General features: G+C 34.4%; 4 protein-coding genes and 1 long non-coding RNA gene across 9 annotated transcripts; 3 read left to right on the top strand and 2 right to left on the bottom strand.

Moving 5' to 3' along the window:
* Positions 1–1,435, top strand: LOC103828089 (phosphoglycerate mutase-like protein 4). Its single transcript, XM_009103688.3, has 7 exons — positions 1–147; positions 219–297; positions 364–414; positions 484–594; positions 710–841; positions 908–983; positions 1,074–1,435. The coding sequence occupies exons 1-7, from the start codon at positions 134–136 to the stop codon at positions 1,295–1,297; spliced, it is 687 nt and encodes a 228-aa protein (XP_009101936.1). The 5' UTR covers positions 1–133; the 3' UTR covers positions 1,298–1,435.
* A 1,103-nt stretch (positions 1,436–2,538) lies between these two features.
* LOC103828099 lies at positions 2,539–7,028 on the bottom strand. 2 transcript variants are annotated; one of them, XR_004450084.1, is made up of 3 exons: positions 6,382–7,028; positions 6,029–6,152; positions 2,539–5,966 (listed from the first exon to the last, which is right to left on the bottom strand). It is a non-coding gene; the product is annotated as an uncharacterized LOC103828099 (long non-coding RNA). The 2 variants fall into 2 exon arrangements; XR_004450083.1 differs by having other exon boundaries at positions 2,539–6,152.
* Positions 7,029–10,490: 3,462 nt separating this feature from the next.
* On the top strand, positions 10,491–13,503 carry LOC103828111 (CDPK-related kinase 5). 3 transcript variants are annotated; one of them, XM_018655714.2, is made up of 11 exons: positions 10,495–11,334; positions 11,445–11,575; positions 11,641–11,682; positions 11,761–11,869; positions 11,954–12,032; positions 12,123–12,419; positions 12,488–12,600; positions 12,679–12,786; positions 12,869–12,931; positions 13,009–13,176; positions 13,258–13,503. In XM_018655714.2, exons 1-11 carry the CDS (start codon positions 10,864–10,866, stop codon positions 13,393–13,395), a joined length of 1,719 nt encoding a protein of 572 aa, XP_018511230.1. In that variant the 5' UTR covers positions 10,495–10,863; the 3' UTR covers positions 13,396–13,503. The 3 variants fall into 3 exon arrangements, with proteins under 3 accessions (XP_009101959.1, XP_018511230.1, XP_009101966.1); XM_009103718.3 differs by having other exon boundaries at positions 10,864–11,352; XM_009103711.3 differs by having other exon boundaries at positions 10,491–11,352; positions 11,954–12,419.
* Position 13,504: 1 nt separating this feature from the next.
* LOC103828125 (phosphopantothenoylcysteine decarboxylase subunit VHS3) lies at positions 13,505–15,419 on the top strand. Its single transcript, XM_009103726.3, has 2 exons — positions 13,505–15,109; positions 15,176–15,419. The coding sequence occupies exons 1-2, from the start codon at positions 14,943–14,945 to the stop codon at positions 15,330–15,332; spliced, it is 324 nt and encodes a 107-aa protein (XP_009101974.1). The 5' UTR covers positions 13,505–14,942; the 3' UTR covers positions 15,333–15,419.
* Positions 15,420–22,340: 6,921 nt separating this feature from the next.
* LOC103828141 (3-oxoacyl-[acyl-carrier-protein] reductase FabG) lies at positions 22,341–25,505 on the bottom strand. 2 transcript variants are annotated; one of them, XM_009103744.3, is made up of 5 exons: positions 25,118–25,505; positions 23,954–24,225; positions 23,310–23,403; positions 23,103–23,214; positions 22,341–22,767 (listed from the first exon to the last, which is right to left on the bottom strand). In XM_009103744.3, the coding sequence occupies exons 1-5, from the start codon at positions 25,257–25,259 to the stop codon at positions 22,563–22,565; spliced, it is 825 nt and encodes a 274-aa protein (XP_009101992.1). In that variant the 5' UTR covers positions 25,260–25,505; the 3' UTR covers positions 22,341–22,562. The 2 variants fall into 2 exon arrangements, with proteins under 2 accessions (XP_009101992.1, XP_018511635.1); XM_018656119.2 differs by having other exon boundaries at positions 23,325–23,403.
* Positions 25,506–26,654: the final 1,149 nt, after the last annotated feature.

The raw sequence follows: 26,654 nt of genomic DNA, 5'->3' as shown, positions 1-26,654 counted from the left end.
AAATGAAATGGGCTAGAAGATTAGGCCCATCAGTGGATATCCAATGGGCTGAAATGAAATGAAATGATGATCAAATTTCGACTCCGGATCTAATCGAAAGCCATTGACCGATTTTGAGCAATCTCTCCCATCCATGGCGGAAGAAGAGTATGCTTCTCGTTCTCACATTCGAACATGTGTGTAATCTTATGATCTGTTGTGCTGTGTTATCTTCGCAGTTCCGTTGGTGAGGGTTATGCTGAGATCGTTGTTGTACGTCATGGAGAAACATCTTGGAATGCCGAGAGAAAGATCCAGGTAATGTGATTGAATCTTGATTGATTAGAGATCTAGTAAGAATCTGGTTCTGTTGTGTTGTTTCAGGGTCATTTGGATGTGGAACTAAACGATGCAGGAAGACAACAAGCAGACAAAGTATGCGACTTTTTTGTCTTTTGATTGTTGATGTAATGATGATGATGATGCCTTTTGAAAATTTTTAAGGTTGCTGAAAGGTTATCAAAGGAGCCTAAGGTATCTTATGTCTACTCTTCTGACTTGAAGAGAGCCTTTGAGACTGCTCAGATTATTGCTGCTAAATGCGGCAACCTTGAGGTATTATAACCTCACTTCCTTTTGATGCATCTCTTCCTAAAGTCTCCACCTTTATGCTCTCTTTTTTTTTTTTTTTTTTATTAGAGGTTTCAAATGTGTTTAAATTGTTATGTAGGTACTTACTGATCCTGCTTTGCGGGAGAGACATTTAGGGGATATGCAAGGTCTTGTGTATCAAGAAGCTTCCAAACTTCGTCCAGAAGCTTACAAAGCCTTCTCATCTAACCGCACTGACGTTGATATTCCAGTAAGCTAAACAAGAAGCTTACTTACTATATGGATGAATCATGCTAATTTTTTTTTGGTCATTTAGGGTGGAGGAGAAAGTCTCGACAAGCTTTACGACAGATGTACATCTGCATTGCAGAGAATCGGCGACAAACATCAAGGTTTCTATATTTTTAACCGTACGTATTAGTACTCAACACATGTTCTTCTAAGTATTGCTCATCTTGTTTTAACTTGTGGTGATTATGAAGGTGAGAGAGTGGTGGTAGTGACTCATGGAGGTGTGATCCGATCTCTCTACGAAAGAGCTCGTCCAAGTGCACGAAAAGTTGAAAAGATTCTTAACACTTCGGTCAATGTGTTTCGTCTATTCGATGGAGACAAATGGACTATCCAAGTTTGGGGAGATGTGTCTCATTTGGACCAAACCGGTTTCTTGCAATCCGGTTTTGGTGGTGACAGAACCTCTGGTTAAGATTAAAGTACTGTACTCTCTTTTCCACAGATTTTCTGTAATTTAAGTTTAATTGGGATGATTAATAAACTAGTTGCTATTAATTGAACGTGATGCATCTGCTAAGCTATAAAAATTATAATATATCATCATTTTCTAGTTAAGAAATCATTTTAGTTTTCAATCAATTTGGACTTCTGGCCACTAATAGAAAAAGATACTTAGCAGAATATTAGATGATTAGCTGATTTGTTGGCAGTGAACCGATCAACTAGACAGACTAATTAAGGATATTGCAATAACAAATAACGTCTTACAAATCAGCTATAAGTATTTTTCTTTCTCCAACAGAGAAATACGGTTGAAGATTAAAATTGTTCTACAAAAATATGTGTGTGACATTGAATACTGAAAAATAATCAATATTGGAAATGACTTTTAGGTTCTGAAGGGGGACCAAATCGTGGTGTTCCAAGTATCACTGCTTTTGAGAATATAAACATTAAACAATTAAGTGTTTGCTAACTTGACTGAAGCTACCCTTCAATTAAAACATTGGGATCATTGACCCCAAAGATCCTTTAATTTAGGCGTCACTGCTACCATATGCCCCAAAGCTCTCTCAGGGGGTACAAATGGCAAAAACATAAATAGGTGAGCAAAGTAGAGATGTGTTATTTTCATTAAGCTCCATGATTGTCGTCATTAGGACTTCAAGTTCTCGAATTAGTGGTTCATATTTGATAGTTATACTTGTCAAATACAAATTGCGGCCATGCAATTATTCACTATATTTTAGCCAAAAAAAATTCGCTGTCTTAAATTTTACATATATATCATGTGTATCAGTGATGTAATGGTACTATCACGTTCAAGAAAATCGATGTTGAAGCTCAAATGAGGGCTACTGTTATGTATTAAACTGAAATTGGATGTATTGAAGAAAACATTTCAAGATTATGAAACTACTGAAAGTCTTTTTGTTGTTGGAAAACAAAAAAATAGACGAAAAAGTGTAAGAGTTGAGTAGAAACATGGACGAAGAACATTAAAGGGTGGACATATTTTATCATTGTCGAGCACCATGCGATAAATTATGCTATATCACTTTATATATAATTTTCCTGCACCATTCATATATCATAAGATTTTCGAAGTTGACTTCGGAATCTCTGGTCGACTAGGTATATTTTATCATCCCATCTTTTAAGGAGGATGCACAAAATTATAGAGTAAAATTAAGTCCATTCATATTTTTCTTGAAAATAGTTTTTTTTTTTCTTATATTATTAGATCCAATTCTTTTATGAAAAAGAAATAAATGATAGGTTCATGCATGAGATGTTTTTTTTTTGCTAACAGCATGAGATGTTTTTTACATAATAGGTTCATGAGATGTTAAGCCTCTGATTAGTCAGCTTGACTTTGTGATCTTCTCAGTATGTAGCAAATTTGATTTTCGTTAGCTACGAAAAATATGTAACTATGTTCAACAATATTCTTTAAGCGATCCTACATGGATATTTGATACACATGAATATGTTTACCACTAGGTGTACATGCATTTGAAAATCTAATAATACGAATATAAGTGGGTAAAAATGATAGCTAGTATGAAATTTGGATTGGCCTCTCAGAATGTCGGGTGCAAACAAGCAATCTAAGCAAAATTTAGTTGTACAGTAAAAACTCTATAAACTAATAATTTTGGAACTTTAGTATTTTATTAACTTATAGAGTTATTAATCTCTGAGCGTATGAAATAATATGTTTCATAGAATTCAAATTTGGTTTTAGATATAGTTTTACTGAATCTCATCATAATATATCAAATGTTAAGAAAATATAAATATGATTCTGTTGTAAATATATAACAAACAATATAATGGATGGTTTGTACTTATATAAAAAATTTATACATATAAATTATTATTTCATAATTTTAATGGGACTATGTATTTACATATAATTTTATAAAATTTTATTATCTTATTATTTTATCGATTTGTATCATATTTTGAATTTATCGAACTTGGAACAAGAAAAATTTATTAATTTATAAAATATTGATTTATAGAGTTTCTACTATATTCTTTTTGTTTTATAATATTAAGAAATGAATATGAAACCTCAAGCATTTTAATAATAATTTTCCGCCAGTAACATAGCTTACATTTTTTTTGTCAACACGTAGCTGACATTTAGATCGTCAAATTCTACGAGTAGCAGTTGCATATACTATAAATTTTAGGTTCTGTGTGCTGTACGTGACGTGAGAATAGTTGACCCGTAAGGCCATAACGAAACTGAGTTACAGGAATCATCACATCACAAAGTACCCACCACAATATCCAAATGGCAATAGCGTTAATTAAGGAAGGAGCAAACCTACTTCTATAGTAGTCCTAGAGATTTTTCCGGGCTACGCCCGGGTTTTTTCCATAAATTTTATTTAAATTTTAAATTATTAGAAAAAATCGTAAACTTTTTATTGTTTTGGTGACTACAATTTTGAAATTATTAAAATTCAATTTATATTTATTTTCAATATCAGAAAATACATATAAGCTGGTAAGTATGTTGAATAATTTTTTAATTAAGTCTTAGTTAAAATACAATTAATCTGTATGAAAATATGGTTTAATTTATGTATAATGCAAACTTTTCTTTAATCTTAAAGTCAACCAATATGCATTTTTAAAATTTAACTATTGATTTGAATGCATTCAGCAAATACCTTAGAATCAACATAAACTTGTATCTAAAATAATCCTTAGCAAACCCAAAAAAAATCTTATTTTATTCCAGGCTCATTATTCCCAATTTATAGTGGAACGACCAGTAAAACGACCAAACAAACATCCGGTAAGCATGTTCTATCCCAGATTAAAGAGTAAATAAATTACTATGTAACAGAATCAAACAGCTGTGAAATTTTAGCTTGAAGATGATAAATGAAAACATTCAGAAAGCCAAGCTCTTAGCTTTATTCTGTATTTTCTGCTGCTACATCTTTTCTTAGAAAGTTATTATTGATGTCGTAACTAACCACATAACTTTACTAACACTCTTAACACTATTGATAAGAATAACTTCTGCAACCAGAACATAGTTTATTTGGCTAGCAATGCACATAATATTAATATCCCATAAAGACTGTCACATTTAAGTTTGTCAAATATTCAACAACTCCTAAAACGTGGGGAAAAAACTTCAGCAATATTAATCTGCCAAACTCTATCCGGCTCCAACCCGTATTAAGTTAATGCAAAGTTGTCATTTCTGAAACAAATTCATTTTTATAGTTTACTTTCTATTTGTTTGTAAGAAGCAACTAAATTAAGTACCATGATTTGTTGGAAGATCTCATAAAAAGAGATTGACACTCACATAAATGAATGGCTCATTTGTTTATCTCTCATCTTAGTAACGTACACACAAACCGTCATGCATTCAATCTGTTACGATACCATGAATCTTTGAAGCTTAAAAGTACCAGTCTGAAATCAAACAAACTACTGTAATATTGGCAGAGTTTACACTTGAAGCTTCTTCACTAACCGATTTGTTTTCAGATTTCTCAGGTAGAACTGAAGGAGACAAAACCTCAATTCAAGATGCTGCTGTGTAGACGACTACCTGCAGTAAACACATGACCTGAAACATACAAAACACATAACTTGATGGTCGAAGCGCTGCAGGAGCTTTGCGGTGAAAAGCATAGTAATATCAAAGTTAAGACACACCCTTGACCTAAGATTGTAAAGCAACAATTGAAAGCACCAACTAACTTGAAGAAAAACTATTAAAACTATAACAAATAGACTTGCTGAATGTATAAACCATCAATTTGAACCAAAACTTATATGATTAAAATCACAAAACAAAGATAAGATATAGAGTATGTCTCTCTCTTGGAATGAAATAAATGATGTATAATCTAGAAGATGAGAACCTGATTTCTAAGAGATGAACTCAAAATTCATGATGATCACCCCTGTTGAAACTCTATGGAAAAAAAAAACACATTCGTCTGGCACCAAAAAGTCAAGAATGGATTTGATACCCGATACAATCAGTAGAGGAACGGTCAAAGCCACTGCACCCAGCCCAGATGGATCCACTAAAGATATATTTCCTCCTCCAACAACAATAGCAACCTGTTGTAAAAGTATGAGAAGATTAAGACATCATACATGACCTTGTAATGCCCATGACCCAGACATCACATCCTACTTCACGTATGTTACAACACTTGCAAGCTTTAATTTGGCGTTACCAAAGAATCAGTCAGTGGTTGCTTATAACATGATGTGCAAATAAGCTTTTAATTTTTTTTGGTGATTGCAAAATCGATTAAAATCAAAGATCAGTGTGGTTAAGACTGTGTCAGAGCATTTTTGTTGTTAGGAAGGAAGGATTATAGGGAACTAACCAGATAGATATAAATCGAGAACACATTTTGTAACTTCTACACAGTTATTATTGTACTTAGTGTACAAAACATTTCCATCTAATCATACTTTCTCAATCAACATGTCTAGGAAAGAGCTCAACGCATAATACCTAGCTACTTATAACTCATGAATCCATGGTTACAGAGTTACCCAATCGCAGTAAGATCAAAAATGTGTCCGAGAATAACCTCAATGCCAAGCCGATTCACTGCTGAAACCTCTCTTGCAATCGCCTAGCGAGAAACAGGATGAGACATGTGAAGAAGGAAACAGAGAACAGAAAAAAAGATGAAACCTTTGGATCGATATTATGCTCCTCGTCTCCAGTAAGAGCTGCTCCACTGACTTTAAGTCTTTAAGCAAAACCCTTCTCCATCGAAGGAAGGCATTCCAGGAAAGATGACTGCCCCTTTAAGCCACTGAAAATCACAATGATGGCAGCACAATTTAATAAACACAACCAGAGTTCCACAGTTCAAGATTCACTTCAACCAATTAAAGTTCAGATTTTGCAATATATATTAATCAAATCTTAAACCCTATAGCCTTGTGTTCAAAACAAAAACCCCTATAGCCAAAAAGTGCTTCATTGACCATTTTTATGAAACTTTGTGGACGTTAAGCTTAGCAACTGAAGATTAACAGTACCTCTCGTTAAAGGACTCTGGAGTTGAACCATTATTCGAGGATAAAGACGAAGAGCAGCTGATAAGTACATAACCTGATTGAGCCAACACGCCGGCGGGAGGAAGAGGTAAACTCCGGTGAAGGTTTTCTAGTTTTTTTTCATTGGAGCAGAAATCGAACATGAAGTTGGGTGTCGTTGCCAGCGTCAGGATCTACGGCAACTGAGGAGGATATGGCAGATTTTTACAGGATAGATTCAGAATATGAAAAGATTTTCTTGACATTTATTGATGGTGAACACTGATTTAAGAAGAAGAAGCGAATTAGGGTAACGATTAAAACGAAGAAGCTGAAGTCAAAGCATATAGATGTCAAAAAAAAAATGTTCTGTCTATTTGTTTGTGTAATACGTGGAACTAAAGCTGATATGTCATCTCTTTATTGGCCTGAATTAATTTGAGGACGTGGACACCCTCTCCATTCACCATATTCCCCTTTTAGTATTGTGACTAGATTTTTTAACCGCGCTACGCGCGGATAAGATATTATATGTATTTTTCAATTCTAAAAAATAATGTATAATATTGTATTATATTATTTAAAGAATATAAAATAATACCACATAATATAAATATATTTTTTATATTTTCTTTGTGAAAATCATTATGTTGTTTGATTGTTGTACTTAATTCACATATTTGCATAGATATTTGTGATAGATGAATAACTATATTTTTATTATCAGTAAATAATATATATTTATTATATAATATAAGAAAAATGGAATTATTTACTTTTTAACAAACTTGTCTCATGTTGGGGACTCGGTTATAGACATATCATATTCGAATGAAACATTTTTACACTTATCAGTCTTCTTAACAATCAAGAAACAAATCTGAATATCAAAACAATATCTCATACGATCTCTTTGTGGAATAACTGCTCTGAAGAAATTGAATTTATGCATCAAAAAGGACTGGAAATGGATGTGCATATGTGTTATCTAAGTGAGCTTTACAAAAAACTATTTATAGTTCATATATCATTTATGTCCATCCTATTTTTTTGTCCATCATTTCTTAAACATCTTGAAATAAGTAATGCTAATTAATAATAAACTTTTTACTCACAAAATAAAAATCAAATTTGTCTAATTATCGCTTAATTTGTCTAACTGATATATGTATTTCTCAATTCTAAAAAATAATGTATAATATTGTATTACATTATTTAAAGAATATAAAATATGACTTCATAACATAAATATATTTTTTAAATTTTTTTTTGTGGAAATCATTATGTTGTTTGATTGTTGTACTTGATTCACATATTTGCATAGATATTTGTGATAGATGAATAACTATATTTTTATTATCAGTAAATAATATATATTGATTATATAATATAAGAAAAATAAAATTATTTACTTTTTAAACAAACTTGTCTCATGTTGGGGACTCAGTTATAGACATATCATATTCGAAAGAGACATTTTTACAGTTATCAATCTTCTTAACATTGAAAAAACAAATCTACATATCAAAACAATATCTCATACGATCTATTTGTGGAATAACTACTCTGAAGAAATTGAATTTAAGCATCAAAAAGGACTGGAAATGGATGTGCAGATATGTTATCTAAGTCTGCTTCACAAAGTACTATTCATAGTTCATATATCATTAATGTCCATCTTATTTTTTTGTCCACCATTTCTTAAACATCTTGAAATAACTGATGTTAATTAATAATAAATTTTTTGCTGGAAAAAAATCAAATTTGTCTAATTATCGTTTAAATATTTTATTAATATGGTCTAAGAAGCTTTTAAGTGATATCATAGTTTAATTTATTAGTTTTTTTTGTTAATTTTTAGAGGTTTTTGTATTTAAGATTTTTTTCCATATTAAGCTTCTATTTCTTTCACAGAATTGATATATATATATATATATCATAAAAATTACCATCAAATCAGTTTTACTTATTTATTATTTTGTTTTAACGAAAATACACTTTTTAAATAATTTAATTTAAAATAAAATTATATATTAATTTGCTGTATTTTAACAATTTCATTGATTTAATTAATTTGCTTTGGTGGATAACTTAAAAAGTTTTCATATGAATCGGGGAAAGCAAGCTTATGTTGTTATATTATATTTATTTTGTGTATATAGAATCTATATACAATGCTAGTGTAATAAAGAAAGAACATTATTTTTTTGTAACTTCAAAAAGATACATTATTACAATTTGAAATGAATCAAAATTGAATAAAATGGTAATTAAATATTTGTAAATCTAATTGTTTAGTTGGATTCTCATGAAAAAAAAAATCGATTGGTTAAACAAATGTTTCAAAATTTGTTGTGGTATTGTTTTGTCTATAAATTATAAAATTTATTGAATTAATATATTTAATTATTGCATCCTTAAATAATATTTTATTAAGACATTAGAAAAATATGTTTTGAGTTGTTTTGTCAAATTGTACAAAAATCTATGCTTTTTCATATTTGTAACTTCAAAAAGATACATTATGACAATTTGAAATTAATCAAAATTGAATAAAATGGTAATTAAATATTTGTAAATCTAATTTTTTTTTATCTTGTTTAGTTGGATTCTCATGAAAAAAAATCGATAGGTTAAACAAATGTTTCAAAATTTGTTGTGTTATTGTTTTGTCTATAAATTACAAAATTTATTGAATTAATATATTTAATTATTACACCCTTAAATAATATTTTATTAAGACATTAGAGAAGTATGTTTTGAGTTGTTTTGTCAAAATTTTACAAAAATCTATGCTTTTTCATATTTGTCACGAAAATTTATATGTTAAACTTACTTTTACAAAATTCTTAACTTTGTCACGAAAACAAAAATCTATGCTTTTTCATATTTGTCAACGTTCTCACACTTTCTAAGAATATATTAACTTAGCCACTTACTTTTTTTTTTTACAAAACAAAGTATCGGAGTCTTGAAAGTTGAATTCATATTATTGTAAATGTACATAAAAGTTTGTGATTATATACTTAGTGGTTCTTTATATGTGTCCAAGAAAGTGTCAATGGCTTAGTGGTAACTGTCCTATATATATATCATACCAACCCGGGTTCGATTCTCACCTTCGCATTGTTTTTTTTATTTTTTACGAAAAATAAATGAGATGACATGGCAATTTCGGGTTCTCTGATTGGTTGATTTTTCTATCCTATGTAGACACCCTCTCCATGGCTTATATCCCCTTTTTAGTATAGTATATATTTATCTATTTGATTATTAATTCTTTAACGAGCTGGACCACCACCTACCTTAATGGGTCCCAGTATTCATAAGTGGTTCTTATAAATGTGTTTAACAAAATGTATCAGAAGATTATATGTTCAAGTTGCTTCTAGTATCGTTATGCAAATGTATGATATACCCCATATTCAAAACTAATAAAATAGATATATGACTTGTAGTTGACAAAAAAAAAGAATTTAATGTGGTATCGTTGATTAGCATATGAATTATTTTTGGAGTTAGATGAGTACCAGATTTTTCTATCCAAGCTTTTTTTTTGTCTTTCTAACCAAGTGTTTTAAATCATAATGTAGTCATATTTGTTTAAATATTTTATGTGGTAAAAGTAAAACTATGAAAATGCTAGCTTTTTGGTTTTAAATGGAAATGGTCTTTCCAAAAAATAAAAATTTAAAACTATTAATATTTTCTCAGTAATCCAAGAAACTACTTAAGCTATGCTGAAAATCGTTAAATTCATAATATGCAATTACAAATGTTAAATTGATTTAACGGCCTCACAAAAAAAGGCTATCCGGATAGAAAATCTTGTGCACATCCAAGAGTTGGCACTTGGCAGAGGATTTTAAATGCATCTCTCTGTACGTATAAATAATATCACAATATTCTGTCAATGTCCATTGAACTGGCCAATGCAAATCCCCTTCCAAAATAACTTATTCAAATAAAACTATAGTATTTAATGAAGTTAGTTAGACTTTATTTTCTTGATTGAGACAATACCATTTTTTTTTTTTTTGACAATAACAAAATTTTATAAATTCATTATTACAAATCACTCAAAATATTATACATCCCCGTAAAACTATTAACACTGTTTGGATAATTTTCACCAATTCTCCTATTTTCTAGTACTAGTTTGGTATTTGTCTTTTCTATACTGTATTTATTATGTAATAAGTGTGTAGAATACTGATATGAAGTTAATTAAAATTAATAGAGTGGTTCAATGTAAATAAATAAAATAAAAGCGAAGGTTTGTAGTAGTAGTATATGTGTTTAGTTAACTTATTCTCTTGGATCCAAATATCTCGGCATCGACAAAGGAGAGATCCTTCCAAAGAAAGAAGACGAAAACGAGAAAGAGAGTTTTAAGAAACACAAAAGCTCAGTTTCTGGTTTTCAAGATTTCAAATTTCGAAATGTTACTCTTGAGATTTTGACCTGTGTTGAGAGAGATTCGTGATGGGCCTCTGTCATTCGAAACCTCCAAGCTCCGATCGAGTTCCGGCCCAGAATAGTCCTCTCCCGGCGTCGGAATCCATAAAGCCTCCTCCTAACGGCGACAATGAGGGGAAGAAATCTCCCTTCTTCCCCTTCTTCAGCCCGAGCCCAGCTCACTCCTTCTTCTCCAAGAAGACTCCGGCGACCAGCGGAAACTCCACGCCGAAGCGGTTCTTCAAGCGGCCCTTTCCGCCTCCGTCTCCGGCCAAACACATCAGAGCTGTTCTCGCGAGACGCCACGGCTCCGTGAAGGCCATCCCGGAAGGCGGCGGCGGCGAATCCGAGGTGGGTTTGGATAAAAGCTTCGGGTTCTCGAAGGGGTTCTCGAGTAAGTACGAGGTGGGTGAGGAAGTGGGTCGTGGGCATTTCGGGTACACTTGCGCTGCCAAGTTTAAGAAAGGTGATTCCAAAGGACTGCAAGTGGCTGTTAAGGTTATTCCCAAAGCAAAGGTTTCTTCTTTTCTTCTTTTTTTTTTTTATTTATTACAGAGATCTGATTGATGATGTTCTCTGTTTGGTTGTTTTTGATTTTGTTTGTGTAGATGACTACGGCTATTGCTATTGAAGATGTGAGGAGGGAAGTGAAGATATTGAGAGCTTTGTCTGGTCATAACAACCTTCCTCATTTCTATGATGCCTATGAGGATCATGACAATGTCTATATTGTGATGGAGTAAGCTCTCTCTTTATTCCAAAACCAGTGAGAGTCTCTTTAACAAAGTGGTTTGTTGGTTTCAGGCTATGTGAAGGAGGAGAGCTTTTGGATAGAATACTCTCTAGGTAAATGGATGATTCTACACTTTAGAAGTAATATTGGGATCATTTTGTATTGAACTTGGGGGTGTGGTTTATGTGCAGAGGTGGGAAGTACACAGAGGAGGATGCAAAGACTGTTATGATTCAGATATTGAATGTCGTTGCCTTTTGTCATCTCCAAGGTGTTGTCCACCGTGATCTCAAACCCGAGGTGATTGATTAAAATGCTCTTTACTTCCTTCCCACTTTTACTTTTGATCTTCATTGAAGTTTACTTAAAAACTTTTTGGATCAGAACTTCCTTTATACCTCAAAAGAAGACACCTCTCAACTCAAGGCAATAGATTTTGGCTTGTCAGATTACGTGAGACCGGGTAAAAATAGTTGTCTTCTACTTAGCCTGCCTCCACAATCTAGACGACCAACATTTGTTTATTATACCCTTTCACAATTCCATTTTGCAGATGAGAGGCTCAACGACATTGTTGGCAGTGCTTACTACGTAGCACCTGAGGTTCTACATAGATCTTACAGCACAGAAGCTGATATTTGGAGTGTTGGTGTGATTGTCTATATTCTGTTATGTGGAAGCCGACCGTTTTGGGCTAGGACAGAGTCAGGAATCTTCCGTGCTGTTCTAAAAGCAGATCCCACTTTCGACGACACTCCCTGGCCTTTGTTATCTTCAGAGGCAAGAGATTTTGTGAAGCGGTTGCTAAACAAAGACCCTCGTAGAAGATTAACAGCTGCTCAGGCCTTGAGTAAGTAACTTGCAAAAGTTGCTTGATTGTGAGAAGCTTGTGTAATCATCATTTTACATTTGTTTCAGGTCATCCATGGATAAAGGACTCAAATGACGCCAAGCTTCCATTGGATATTCTTGTTTTCAAACTCATGAGAGCTTATTTAAGATCATCGTCTCTCCGTAAAGCTGCATTAAGGGTCAGTTTCTGTTTGTTAACTTAAATGGTTGCTTCTCTTTTTTCTTTTTTTGCTTACCATTCACCATTTTTCTTGCAGGCCTTGTCGAAAACACTTACGGTTGATGAACTGTTTTATCTGAGGGAGCAGTTTGCTTTGCTAGAACCTAGCAAGAACGGAACAATAAGTCTAGAAAACATCAAATCTGTAAGCTTTATCTATCTTCCATCTGTGTTTTTAGTTTATTACCATGACTCTGGCTCAAACTCAAACTCTCCCTCCTTGTTAGGCTCTGATGAAAATGGCAACAGACGCAATGAAGGATTCACGTATACCTGAATTCTTAGCACAAGTAAGATCCTTAACCTGAACAGTTTTAATGTTTGGAATCACACAATTATTGAAGTGCATCTTTTGGACTGTCTGTAGCTGAGTGCTCTTCAATATAGAAGAATGGACTTTGAAGAGTTTTGCGCAGCGGCATTAAGTGTCCATCAGCTAGAAGCTCTTGATAGATGGGAACAACACGCTCGTTGTGCTTATGAGCTTTTCGAAAAGGAAGGAAACAGACCCATCATGATAGATGAACTCGCTTCGGTCCGTTCCTTTTATTACAAAAAATGCAGTAGATCTTTGAAAATGTTCTTATTAACTCATCGGTTGAACTTGTTTCTTCAGGAACTTGGTCTTGGTCCTTCTGTACCTGTCCATGCAGTGCTTCACGACTGGCTTAGACATACAGATGGAAAGCTTAGCTTTCTTGGGTTTGTGAAATTGTTACATGGTGTGTCTAGCCGCACTATCAAAGCTCATTAGAAGGGTGTTTAGAAACTTCCACAATATGTATGAGATTTGTTCTTAGATCTCTTCTCTCCCAAGAGCTTTAGACCAATTGGGTTTTAATATGGCTTTGTCTTTTGTGAAGAAAGCTGAGAAGAAACGAAGAGAATGTAGCTAAAAAGAGGTGTGTGTGTGTGTGTGTTAGTTTGTAGAGGATGGGGATAGTTTCTAAATTTGGTAACTTATGATGATTGTTGATGTTTCTGACCTGACTTCTAGATTTGGATTTTGATACGAATCTTTTTCTTCTATTGTTTCTCTTAAAAAAAAAAAAAAAAAACTGGTACTTGACTCTGTCTTGAAAAGCATCAAAACTAGTTTAGTATCTCCGGTTTACGAAAATTAGGGATCTAAATAATTTAGTAAGGATTTTAACAAAATATATATTTATATAAATTTAACGATCTTTGTTTATGTAAATTATTTTTGAGACAAGCTAATGTTTCACTTGTCTAGACCAACTACCAAATGAACTACCTATAAAAATAGTCCAATTAGTAAAAGATCTCCTGTTAGTTGCTAGACTTGCTACTGACGATGAACATATACAAAAAGTTAATTGGAATTTGCATTCCCGACATAAACTACTCTGCTTCTTGTCAGGAAGTCGATCTAGTTGTGTAACCCACATAGAAGTGCATGTTTTGGAATTGCTCCATTTGAACCAAACTGAAGAAGCCTATATACCTATTGTTTTACTGGTGTTCTCGGGCTGAGATCCTCATATGTCTTCTCCGGAGAGAAGCTTTGATACTTAATACCTCCAAAGCTCCAACCACCCAACTTTTAAGAGTCTTCAATAGATCCCACAAGAGTTTGAAACCTGAATAGTAGTTAAATAAACATGAAGATTATGAGCCGGTTCTAATTTCGGAGAGGGAAGAGTCTAGCCCTCAATTCCACTTGTGCATAAATTTACATAGAAACAGTAAATAAAGTATTTTTTTTTGTCAAAAAGAAAACAGTAAATAAAGTAAAATGATACAACTTTTGGTGATAAATATCACATAAATGTTTTAAATAAATTATTTTTAGTATACATGAAATTTTAGAGGTTATAGATCATTTAGTAAAAGTTTTAATTTCTTTTACAAATTTGAACTAAAATTCTTAAATTTTTTTGAGGTTATAAATCAATGTTTCACTTGGCTAGATCTAAGACCAAGTCATATTTAGTTATAAGGCATATTAATAGTTTAAGTTCATGTAACAACTTGGTAATCTCATTTTAATATTAATATAAAGGAAATGACGTTGAAATCTGTTATTTACTTAAAATAAATATTGATATCTTGTCATTTGCTGTACATTAACATTAAACAAAAATTATATAGAGAGAAAATAACGATGAGGTTATTATTTGTTTACAGAAACAGAATTCATTTAAAAAAGGATCCAACTGTAATTACGACAGACAAGCGGATCCAGTTGAAGAGTTTTTGTCGGGGCTCCGACAGTCTTTAAAGTTTTACTAAAAATATCCCCAAAAATATTCAAAAGCAGTTTGCTTTTTTGAAAGTTCCATGGCAGATGAGAAGGAGATCATCGATATTTGTAGCTCCGATGAGGAACACGAAGAAAACGATATAGATGGCCAGACCAGTGAAGAAGACAAGGGAGATGAAGATGATGATGAAGAAGAAGATGATGATGATGATGATGATGAAGAAGAAGATGATCGGAGCTTGAGGTATTAATTTGTATATTTTCGATGTAATCGTAGTTTTTTGATCGATTCTGGATTAATTTGAAACAGTGGAGATGATAGCGAATGGAGTGAAGATGACTCCACGGATTCAAATTCAGACTTCGATGATGAGGAAGATGAAGATGACGATGAAGATGATGAGGAAGATGACGAAGACTCTCTTGTAGATAAAGTCACTCGCCTGCTCAAGGGTTTATCTATTTAGGGTTTATGAATCTTGATTGCTATCAGTGCTCGTTGAACTTGTATGGACTTATTATTAAAAATTATAAATGTAACGATTGATTAATGAGTTCGTTTCTTTAGATTACTCATATAACTCTCAAGTCTTAGTTTTTTGTGAGTTTTGTAGCATAATCTTGAATTTGAAGTAATCAAAGCGTTTACGATTAGATTAGATTAGATTAGATAAGCTGAACAAAACCAGTTTGTATTGAAAGTAATTTCTGAGCATTGCAGCCATTTAACTTTGCTCTAGCTATGTTGTTCTTTTTTTTTTTATGTTGTTCATTGTCCTAAGAGAAATTGTTTGCATCTATGCCTGCGGTCAGGGGTAGCCTTGGGTTGGACTTATGACAAAAGTTATTTGTTGTGTAATTGTTTAGGTTGCTTTAAAAGTCCCTAAGGTGAGGCGAAAGTTCATCCTTTAATAAATTCATGTGCGTCTTTCTTTTCCAAAATTTTGTTTGTTAACGGGCTTTATTATTTTTATTTTTTTGCTTTAGGCTGAGAAATTCATTGGGCTCAGCTAATATATGGTGGACTTCTTCTGCAGTTATGTAATTTCTTTCATGTGATCTTTACCGGCTTCTAAGGATAATAGTCGGTAGTTTTATGTAATAAATAATGTTCCTAAAATGCTCTTAACTTAGTGCCAGTGAGGGATGTCGAGAATTTGTTTTGGTAGGAAATTTTGTTCTCTTCACACCTTAGCTAGGCTTCATCAGAGAGTTGACACTTCTTTAGTGTACTATTTGTGTGGCCTCCTTCAGGCAATACAAGAACCCAGTGGTAGCTCAATTCATGTGTAGTCAAAGATGTTAGAAAATGAAGAACAAGAGTGATAATGCTCAAGAACAAGAGAGAGAGGGAGAGAGAGAGAGAGAGAGTAAATCAAGAGTAAAAGAGATAGAGTAAAGAAGGATATTTTTTCCTTTAATTCATTTAGTTCACAATGTTACAATATTTAAAGGCTCAAAGATGGGATACAAACAAAGAGATAAATAATAAAGAATGATGCTGCAAGATGAGCTGAAAGGGACAACACCTCAACAGCTCTTTCTTCCTCTCTCCTCTAAATAGATCATGTGACTTTAAGTAATTTAGAACTCCAACTTGTTTCTGATCTTTCCAACGGTCTGGTTGACCTTTGAACACATCTTGGGCGAGTTTGAACTTGCAAGGCTGCATCTCAAGTTTGGTTTCCAAGTCTGGTTCTCAAGTCTGGTGACTTGTTCTCAAGTCTGGTGACTTGTTCTCAAGTCTTGTGACTTGTTCTCAAGTCTGGTGACTTGTGTATCTCAATACTCCTCCTCAAGCTTAACTATAAGGTATGGTTGAGCTTGAAACCCATGAAGACATCCCTCATTAAAAACTCTTGTGTGAAAAACCCAATGGGACAAAAACACACAAGAGGAAAAAGAGTAGATGCTTCATGGCTTAAGAGGATCATGATCTAGGCAAGTCTATGAGTCCCAATCTTGGATGGATGAACTCACAGACTTTGGTGCTTGCTCCTTTAGTGAAGATATCAGCTAGCTGGTCTTCACTTCTAGTGTAGCAAGGTAGAATGATCTTCTGCTCCACAGCTTGTCTAACCTTGTGACAATCCACTTCAATATGCTTTGTCCTCTCATGAAACACTGAGTTTGAAGCTATATGAATGGCTGCTTGGTTATCACAGTGCATTGTAATTGGTGTTGTTGTCTCTATGCCCAAGTCCCTTAGCAAGTTTCTGATCCAAATGAGCTCACTGGTCAGCTTCCTCATTGCTCTGTATTCTGCCTCAGCACTTGAACATGATACCACCTTCTGCTTCTTGCTCTTCCAAGTAACCAGATTGCCTCCTATAAAAGTGCAATAACCAGTAGTAGACCTCCTATCCACTCTATCTCCAGCCCAATCTGCATCACAATATCCTACAATCTCAGTGCTCTTGTTGCAACCCATCCAAACACCTTGACCAGGAGCCTCCCTTAGATATCTCATGATCCTCTCCACCATATTCCAATGGTGAACCTTTGGTGCTTGCATATACTGGCTGACTTGATTCACAGCAAAGCAGATGTCTGGTCTTGTAATGGTGAGATAGATCAGCTTCCCAACCATTCTTCTATAGAGCTTAAAGTCGCCAAAAGGAGTGTCCTCAATCTCCCCCTCACGCAAGACTTTGTAACCCTCTTCAAGTGGTGTCTTAGCTACTCTTGCTCCAAGCTTTCCTGCCTCATTTAAAAGATCAAGTGTGTACTTTCTTTGAGATAAGAAAAGCCCCTCTTTAGAGCGACATATTTCTATCCCTAGAAAGTACTTTAGCTCACCCAAATCTTTAATATCAAAGCTAGATTTAAGAAAAGCTTTAGTAGAGATGATACCTTCCTTATTGCTTCCTGTGATGATGATATCATCCACATAGATTAGAATCACCACAATTCCTTGCTTGCTTGTGAGGGTGAAGAGAGTATGATCAGCTTCTGATTTTACAAACCCTCTTCCATTGAGAGTTGTACTCAGTTTGTGATACCAGGCTCTTGGTGATTGTTTTAAACCATAGATGGCCTTCTTTAATCTTAGGACATTTCCTGGCTTGACCATGTCTTCCATACCAGGTGGTGGTCTCATGTAAACCTCATCCTCTAGCTCTCCTTGTAGAAAAGCATTCTTAACATCCATCTGCCATAAATCCCATTCCAAGTTCACAGCCAAGGAGAGAACAATCCTTATAGTGTGGAGCTTAGCTACTGGTGCAAAGGTATCCAGATAGTCTTCTCCATAGATTTGAGTGTATCCTCTTGCAACTAGCCTTGTCTTTCTCCTTTCTGGCTTTCCATTTGCCAAGTACTTGATGGTGAAGAGTAGGCGACTGGTGACTGCTTTCTTTCCTTTCGGAAGCTCAGTTTCATACCAAGTATCATTTTTGATCATGGCTCCAACTTCATCTCCAACAGACTCTCTCCACTCATCATCCTCCATAGCTTCTTCATAAGTCTTTGGAACATATTCTTGATCCAGGTTGGTGATGAAAGCTATATGCTCTTGAGGATAGCTTGCAAAGGAGCAGGTTGCTTGGATAGGATGAGCCACTGCATTACTGTTGAAGTATACTCTGGTGTCGACCCACTTGGATGGTTTCCTCACTCTAATACTTCTCCTCAATGGTTGAATCTGCTCTTCTACCACTGCTTCTTCCTGTCCTTGATCACCATCATACTGATCTCTACTAGACTGATCAGATTCAGCTCCATCTTGATCATGAACTGATGCTGAATCATCTTCTGGTGTTTCTGGTGTTGATTCATGCTCATTGCCCCCCTCATGATCAGGATGGACTGGCTCAACAATCGGTACTGCTTCTTCATTAGTTACAGCCACTGGTGTTGATGGAGAGGTTCTATGCGCCTCACTGCTCTGAGGCTTACTGATTCCTAAACTTTCCAGGATGATCTTCAGGTTGTTTGCTCTATCAGATGGTCCATGTGAAAGATCCCTAAGGTTTTCCCAGCTCTTCTCATCATAGTACCCCTTTGATTCCACAAACTTGACATCCCTTGAGACCATTACCCTTCTTGAGTTTGGCAGGTAACACTTGTATCCTTTCTGTGTGTGAGAGTATCCTATGAACATAGCTTTGATACTCTTGGGATCAAGCTTGGTCCTTTGCTCACCTGGTAGCAACACATAGCACACACACCCAAACACACGCAAGTGATCAATAGGAGGCTTAGTTTTGTTCAATACCTGAAATGGAGAGACATCTTTGAGGACTCTGGTTGGGATTCTATTGATGAGATAGCATGCAGAAACCACAGCATCTCCCCAAAATCTCTTTGGAACATTGGTGTGAAACATCATGCTTCTTGCAACCTCCATAAGGTGGCGATTCTTTCTCTCAGCCACTCCATTTTGTTGTGGTGTGTATGGACAGCTTGTCTGGTGAATAATTCCATGTTTTGCTAAGTGTTGTTTGAAGGCATTGCTAGTGTATTCTCCCCCATTATCCGACCTAAAAATTTTGATCTTGGAATTGAAATGGTTAGTTACATAGTTTTGAAAGTTAATAAAAGCTTCTAAAACTCTATTTTTACTTTGAATCAATGTGAGCCAAGTATATTTTGATTTCTCATCTATGAATGTCACAAAATATCTATGGTTTTCTCTAGAAACACAAGGAGCAGTCCAAACATCAGAGTGAACTAGATCAAAACAATTCTCATACATAGTCATAGATGAAGAAAAAACAGATTTATGATGTTTACCAAGAATACAAGCCTCACAAGTTTCATTTTTAAGAGATAGATTAGGTAACATCAGTTGCAAAGCATGAAAATGAGGGTGGCCTAATCTAGCATGCCATAACACATCATTAGCTAAAACAGAGGCAGAAGTAAATGCATAAGTAGAATCTGATCTAAGCTTGGCATCTTCAAGGAAATACAGCTCTCCCTTGCTCACACCTTTGCCTAGCATATTACTTGTCTCAATATCCTGAAAGCACACATCATTAGGACTAAAAATAATATTGCAATTTAAATCATTAGTGGCTCTTTTCACAGATAAAAGATTAGAGGTAAATGTAGGCATATAAAAGGCTTGAGATTCTTTATCAAACAGATTCAGATTTCCTACTCCTTTAATTGGAATTCTATCACCATTTGCAATCACAACACTTCCTAGAGCTGGTTTAATATCACTAATTAGTCTAGCATCCCTAATCATGTGATGAGAAGCTCCTGAATCAATGATCATTGGCCTAGCAGTGTGTGGTTCAGTGTGAATAGAATTTAAAGCATTAATACTTCGGTTACCAGAATTTGCATTGAGAGCCTTGATCAAGGCCTCAATGTCTGACTTCCTGATGAATGCATCCTCATGAGATGGCTGAGGCATGGCATGATAGGTGGAGGTACCAGTGTGGGTTGTAGAGACAAAGGCTCTCCCACCATCTCCCATGTGTATGTAGCTTGGTGCTGGATGCTCCTGAGCTCTTGCTTCATGGGCTCTGGCATGGTTGTATTTATTGGCTGAGGCTGGCCTGAGATGAAGATGGAGGATCCAACAGTTGGTTTTGGAGTGTCCTTGCTTCTTGCAATGTTCACAAGTCACTGTTTTGTCTACTCCTCCCCTTGGCTTGAAGTAAGCTTTGTTAGCTGATGCATTTCCCATATTCTCAGCCTTGTGTGCCATAAAAAGACCTCCTTTTCCACCTCCAAAAAGACCATCTGAGCCTATCTCCTTTTGAAGTTGAGCACACACTTCATCATAGCATGGAAGCTCCTTGTCTCTCAATATATGTTTCACCACATCATTGAAGCTTGGGCTGAGTGTGAGAAGTAGTCCAAAGGTCTTGTCTTGCTCACGCCTGGCTTCAAGTGTGTCAGGGTCATTGGTGCTTGGCCTTAGCATCTCCAGCTCAGACCACAGCTGACTATACTTCCCAAGGTGCTTGGTGAAGTCTCCTTCTTCTTGTTGTAAGTTGTTGATGGCTCTCTTCACTTCAAAGATTCTGGTGAGATTTGAAGTGTTGCCATATACCTTGTGCAAAGTATCCCACAACTGTTTTGTGGTGGTACAATGTGAGTAAGAATCCATAAGAGGACCATCAAGAGAGCTTTGCAAGGTAGACAGCACCATGAGATCTTCTTGAACCCATTTGCCTTCATCTACCACTACAACCTCCTTACCATCTTCTCCTTGGGTGATTTTCTTTGGAGCTGAACTTGAAGAGACATGCTCCCAAAGACCTCTACCTCCAAGGGCTGTCCTGGCCATCCTAGACCAGGTAATATAGTTTCCTGGTCCCTTGAGTGTGACTGGAATGTGAATTGCTCTGTACTGCTCCATTTTTTCTCAAGAATATTTTGAAATTTCAAACTGGATTTGAGAGAAATTAGTTCTGTAACTGAGAGATCTCAAGCTTAGAAATAAGATAAACTCTCAAGAAATAAGATTAGAGACAGAACAGAGTGAGCACATCCAAGAAATTTGAAGAAAATACTCAAGAACACTCAAGAACTCAGATTTATTATCCACTGGATAAAAAAAAATCTGTAGAGAAATTTGTGAAATAAAATAGAGAATCAAGAGAAATGAAGTAACAGAGTGAGTTTTGCGGAAGTGTTTGAGGTAATCAGGAGCTTAATGCTCTGATACCATGTTAGAAAATGAAGAACAAGAGTGATAATGCTCAAGAACAAGAGAGAGAGGGAGAGAGAGAGAGAGTAAATCAAGAGTAAAAGAGATAGAGTAAAGAAGGATATTTTTTCCTTTAATTCATTTAGTTCACAATGTTACAATATTTAAAGGCTCAAAGATGGGATACAAACAAAGAGATAAATAATAAAGAATGATGCTGCAAGATGAGTTGAAAGGGACAACACCTCAACAGCTCTTTCTTTCTCTCTCCTCTAAATAGATCATGTGACTTTAAGTAATTTAGAACTCCAACTTGTTTCTGATCTTTCCAACGGTCTGGTTGACCTTTGAACACATCTTGGGCGAGTTTGAACTTGCAAGGCTGCATCTCAAGTTTGGTTTCCAAGTCTGGTTCTCAAGTCTGGTGACTTGTTCTCAAGTCTGGTGACTTGTTCTCAAGTCTGGTGACTTGTTCTCAAGTCTTGTGACTTGTTCTCAAGTCTGGTGACTTGTGTATGTCAATAAAAGAATTCTCTGTGTCTTGTTGATCAAAACTTATTATTATCTTTTTGTATATCTCTATATTCATAATCTTTTGATGATTGTCATTCAACGTTTTACTCTTCTGTGAAACAAATGGACCCCGAGAAGTTCTTGGACGTGACAACACTTAAAGGACGATTGCTTCTTTAAAGGGGGTCCATATTTGGATTTGTAATCAATCAGATTATGTCCATTCACATGACATGTCGGATCTGTTCTTGTGTCCTAAATTTAAACACGGAGTCATTTGTACCCTTTTGAACTTAAACGCCACAATTAAAGATTAAACCTTACCCGACAAGACCAATAAGTCATGCAAACTAAAAATCCAAAAGTTATGAGATTGATAGATCATTCACACCAATCACAAACCAACCCCTTTTATAACATACTTAATGGACATTCCAAATGCAAGAATATACATATCAAATGATCTCACATACTTACCACATACCATACGACCAAAATAACATCGAAAAAAATCAGAAACCCAAAAAATCAAATCATATATATTTTTTTAATCGAATCAAATCATATTTAACTACTAGAACCTTGTGTTTGATGGTCGGATATCGAGTTCTTGAGTCCAAGCTCTCCGATCTTGAACGTGAAGGCTCCAATATGTTTGAGCCAATACATCAGGATCCATTCCCATCACTCCTGAGCTTTCGCCTTCTCCTTCTCCATCTTCGCTTCTACAGTTGTATGATTGCTCTGCGACCACTCCTCTCGGTGGGATGTTTGTTTCTCTGAAAATACATTTTCCGGAATTTTATCTCATCCGATCCTATTTGTTTCTTAGATCTTCAAATGCTTAATGTGCCAATTAAAACTTTTGTCTGGTAAAGTCCGATAGTGAAAAGGTTCTTCATATATTAGCGATTCTTAGAATCTTTTGGGTTCGGATCAGAACAATGCCGTTTGTGGAAGGTAGGAAAAGTTTAAAACACCTTTCTATACAGATTTTGTGGTTCTAATTTCATCTTCTATTATTTTCCCTACTTTTGTAGATAATTTGTAGTATAATATATATATATATATATATATATATATATTGTAATTAATGACCATATAACTTAAGTACCTTGGAGGACCAACCACACCGTCGATGATAACATGAGCCACATGAATTCCAAAAGCTTGATATTCTCTTGCTAAGCATTGAGAAAGTGCCCTCAGCGCAAATTTTCCACAGCCTATTCCATTTTCAAATATTTCTTTAGTTATTAATATCCAATATTAAAAGCATATTTTCGTTTTACAGATATTAAAATATTCAAAAGAGAATTACATAGCTCGGAGAAACCAGCAACGCCATTCAATGACGCCGAGCAACCGGTGAAGAGTATAGTTCCTTTCCCTTTCTCCATCATCCCGGGAATAACCTTTTAAATAAAATCAAATGAATTTAAAGCCGTACAACAATACAAATTATCAAGTTACGAATAAAAAAACAATAGAAATTATCTATACGTAAAATTCTCTTGTTTTTTTTGTCAACCTTTACATAAAAATAGAATTGTCGAAATCACTCAATATTACTTATATACCCTACAGACTAAAAGCTAAATCACAGAAAATAAATAATTTTTTATAATAAATTTTACACAACTAGTACCTCAACAATTGATTAAATGTATCAAAAAAGTTTGAAATGTGGAAATCACTCACTCCTGGCTAAAGATTACCCACATAAAATAAAAGCAATATTATACACACCTAGTATACATCAACAAATGATTAAATCTACAAATAAAATCATAGTTACAACATAAATGATCTTATTCGTTTTAACCAAAATATTGCAAGTCTATTACTCCATTAATAATAACGAGTTTTTTTTCCATAAGTGGATAAATTGTAGGCCGAGACACATTATCATAACAAAATCGCCATAAAATACAGAAAATTAGCAATTTGAAGACAAAGGTATACCTGTTGGGCGCACAGGAATGCAGCGAAGACAGAGACAGAAAGAGAAGTATGAAAAGATTGGAAAGGAATGTGGGTGAATGAAGTGGGATGGTGACTTGTGTAAGAAGAAGACGAGTGATAAGCATTGTACACCAAAACCTCAACAAACCCTAACGACAGCACTCCTTCGAAAGCTTCTCTTACGCTTCTTGGATCAGCACAATCAATTCTTATAGCAAACACTTGCGCTTTCTCTTCTCTCGCTATCTCTTCAGCCACTCGAGATAACCTGCCTGCACAATTCAGCCGACCATATATATCACGAGAACTGGTTGAAGTATTATATTTCTATTTAGCACCGCTTAGTGATTAATATAAGTACATGGGTGTGACTGGTAAAAAGCTGGAGTAAGAATATGAGAGAAGGTATTAAAGTGGAATGAAAGAGGTAAGACTTAAATGGACATTTAACATTTACACCAAAAAAGACTTAAATGGACAAAAAATCTTAACATTAAATAGAAATCAAGTAAGTAAATATTTTTTCATTACTGAACAGGATGAAGAATAAAAATCCAACTGTTTCAAGTATTTTTGTCGAATATTCTGAAATTATTTCAATTTAATTAGATAAGTTTTCAGTCAACTTGTTCTAAAAAGCTTAGTTCAGCTAGCATGTTGCAGAAACTGATAAAGCTTCTTTGCTATGTGTTATTTAATGTATAAGAAGAAAACTTTAGTCTGTTATATGTAGTAGTTACCAATCAATGTAACTCAGAGTAAAACTTACACAGTCAATTTTGTTTATTTTTTTTTAAACATTTGTTAAAAATATAGACTGGTTGCCAACCAATTAAGCCTACAGAAATGTAATGATGTAAAACTCGAAGTCTTGTTAGCAAATCTGAAATCTTTCTAACAAAATTTACATTCAAAAAATATATTAGAAAACACCTTTGACTTAATTATATCTAATAAGAAAAAAAAAATCTAAAATAACTCCTTTTAAAAAGAAAAACTGCCGCAATTTTGGAATATAATAAACAGAGAAGGAAAATTCCGAGGGCGCATTAGAAAGGCACACATACATATACATGTACATTGAATCTCTGCTAGTTTATGTGTGTGCGTATCTGTATGTATGAGTAGAGAGAAATCGATACAAAAGAGTAAGAGGACTCAAACCTAGATCGCGGGCGAGAATGGCGACGGTGTAGCCTTCATGTGCGAACTTTCGAGCGACTGAACGGCCTAGCTTTGGACCTACGCCGACCACCGCCGCTATGCCTTTGCTGCCGGAGCTCGAACTTCCTACGTTTCTCATCATCAGTCCTTTACGATATGATCACTTTCCTTTCCTCACCTTCTCTCTTTGTAGTATACTTTCCTCTAAGTTGTGGATAAAAATATAATTCTTATAGTTGTTTACGTAGGCATCCCCCTTAACCTAGGCCAATCTCTTGGCTCTCTTACTTTCTCTATTTAATAAGACTGGGTTGACTGTTGTGAGAGAGAGAAATATTCTTGTGGACTAGATAGAATTTGGTGGCTGTATATATAAACCTTTCTTTCTCATTTCTATCATAAAGTTTCTATCTACTTCAATAAAATAATAATAAATCGAGATTTGCCAAGATCTAAAATTTATATCTAGATAGGTATATATTTTTGTTAATATACGTATATATATACCTTTACTGATTTAATAGGCTACATATAAATATATATGTTTCTAGGTGAAACATGGTCTCCAGTGTATATTGTAGTTCTTAGACAAAGAGACATGTCATGTGGTAGAATTTGTGGCGATTGGTTCCTAATTGTTACACTCAAAATATGTTTCGAAAAGACTAAGGTAGGAGGTGGGATTTGTAAATTAAGGGTTAAATTGAGTTCATTAAATAAAATGTGTGAATCCAATGTTCTCCATATAAATATGTGTGTTCTAGGTAAAACATGGCCTTCAGTGTATATTGTGGTTCTTAGACAAAGAGACATGTCATGTGGAAGAAGTTGTGGCAATTGGTTCTTGTTAGACTCAAAAGATGTTTCGAAAAGACTAAGGAGGTTTTGAAAATTAAGTGGTTGAGGACTCATCTATTAGCGAAGACTATGGATCAAGTTTTACTGTACGTATTCTGAAAATTCATTTGCATTCGTTTATGTGATCGTTATAAACATATCTTGGACTACTTTGAGCATATGATTAACTCGATTATAAAATACGAAATAAAGACAAATTCTCTGTGATTTACTAACCGATGTTAAAACTTGATTAGTTTTATCGCAGTATTGTGATATATTAAGTTATCACATAGTATATATGTTTTTTATATACTTTATTAGGTGATCCGGCCAGCTTCGTGAAGAACACACTTAGTGCTATATAATGGATTATCACATTGTCTGACCTTAGTTTGAAATGTCTTCTGACTAATGCCAAGAAGTAGACAGATAGTCTGTTACAATTTATCATGGTAATCATTTGGACCGAACTCTAATCTCAGACTGGCAAAGTATTGATAATTTAGTTTACATGACAAATCAAAAACATGACTGATGTGGGTACACACAAGCTCCAAGAGAACATATACATGTATATATTTATATGCTTTTTAAAACTATTTTTTATATAAAATTTATTATTTTAATAAAATGATAATGATATATTTAATAGTTTGGAGCCAGTTGCTTTCCTTTACGGAGAATATCATTATTTCTC

Source organism: Brassica rapa, chromosome A01 (genome assembly GCF_000309985.2).
Source record: "Brassica rapa cultivar Chiifu-401-42 chromosome A01, CAAS_Brap_v3.01, whole genome shotgun sequence".
NCBI classification, from domain to species: domain Eukaryota; kingdom Viridiplantae; phylum Streptophyta; class Magnoliopsida; order Brassicales; family Brassicaceae; genus Brassica; species Brassica rapa.
This window is presented reverse-complemented; position numbering and strand designations above follow the sequence as displayed.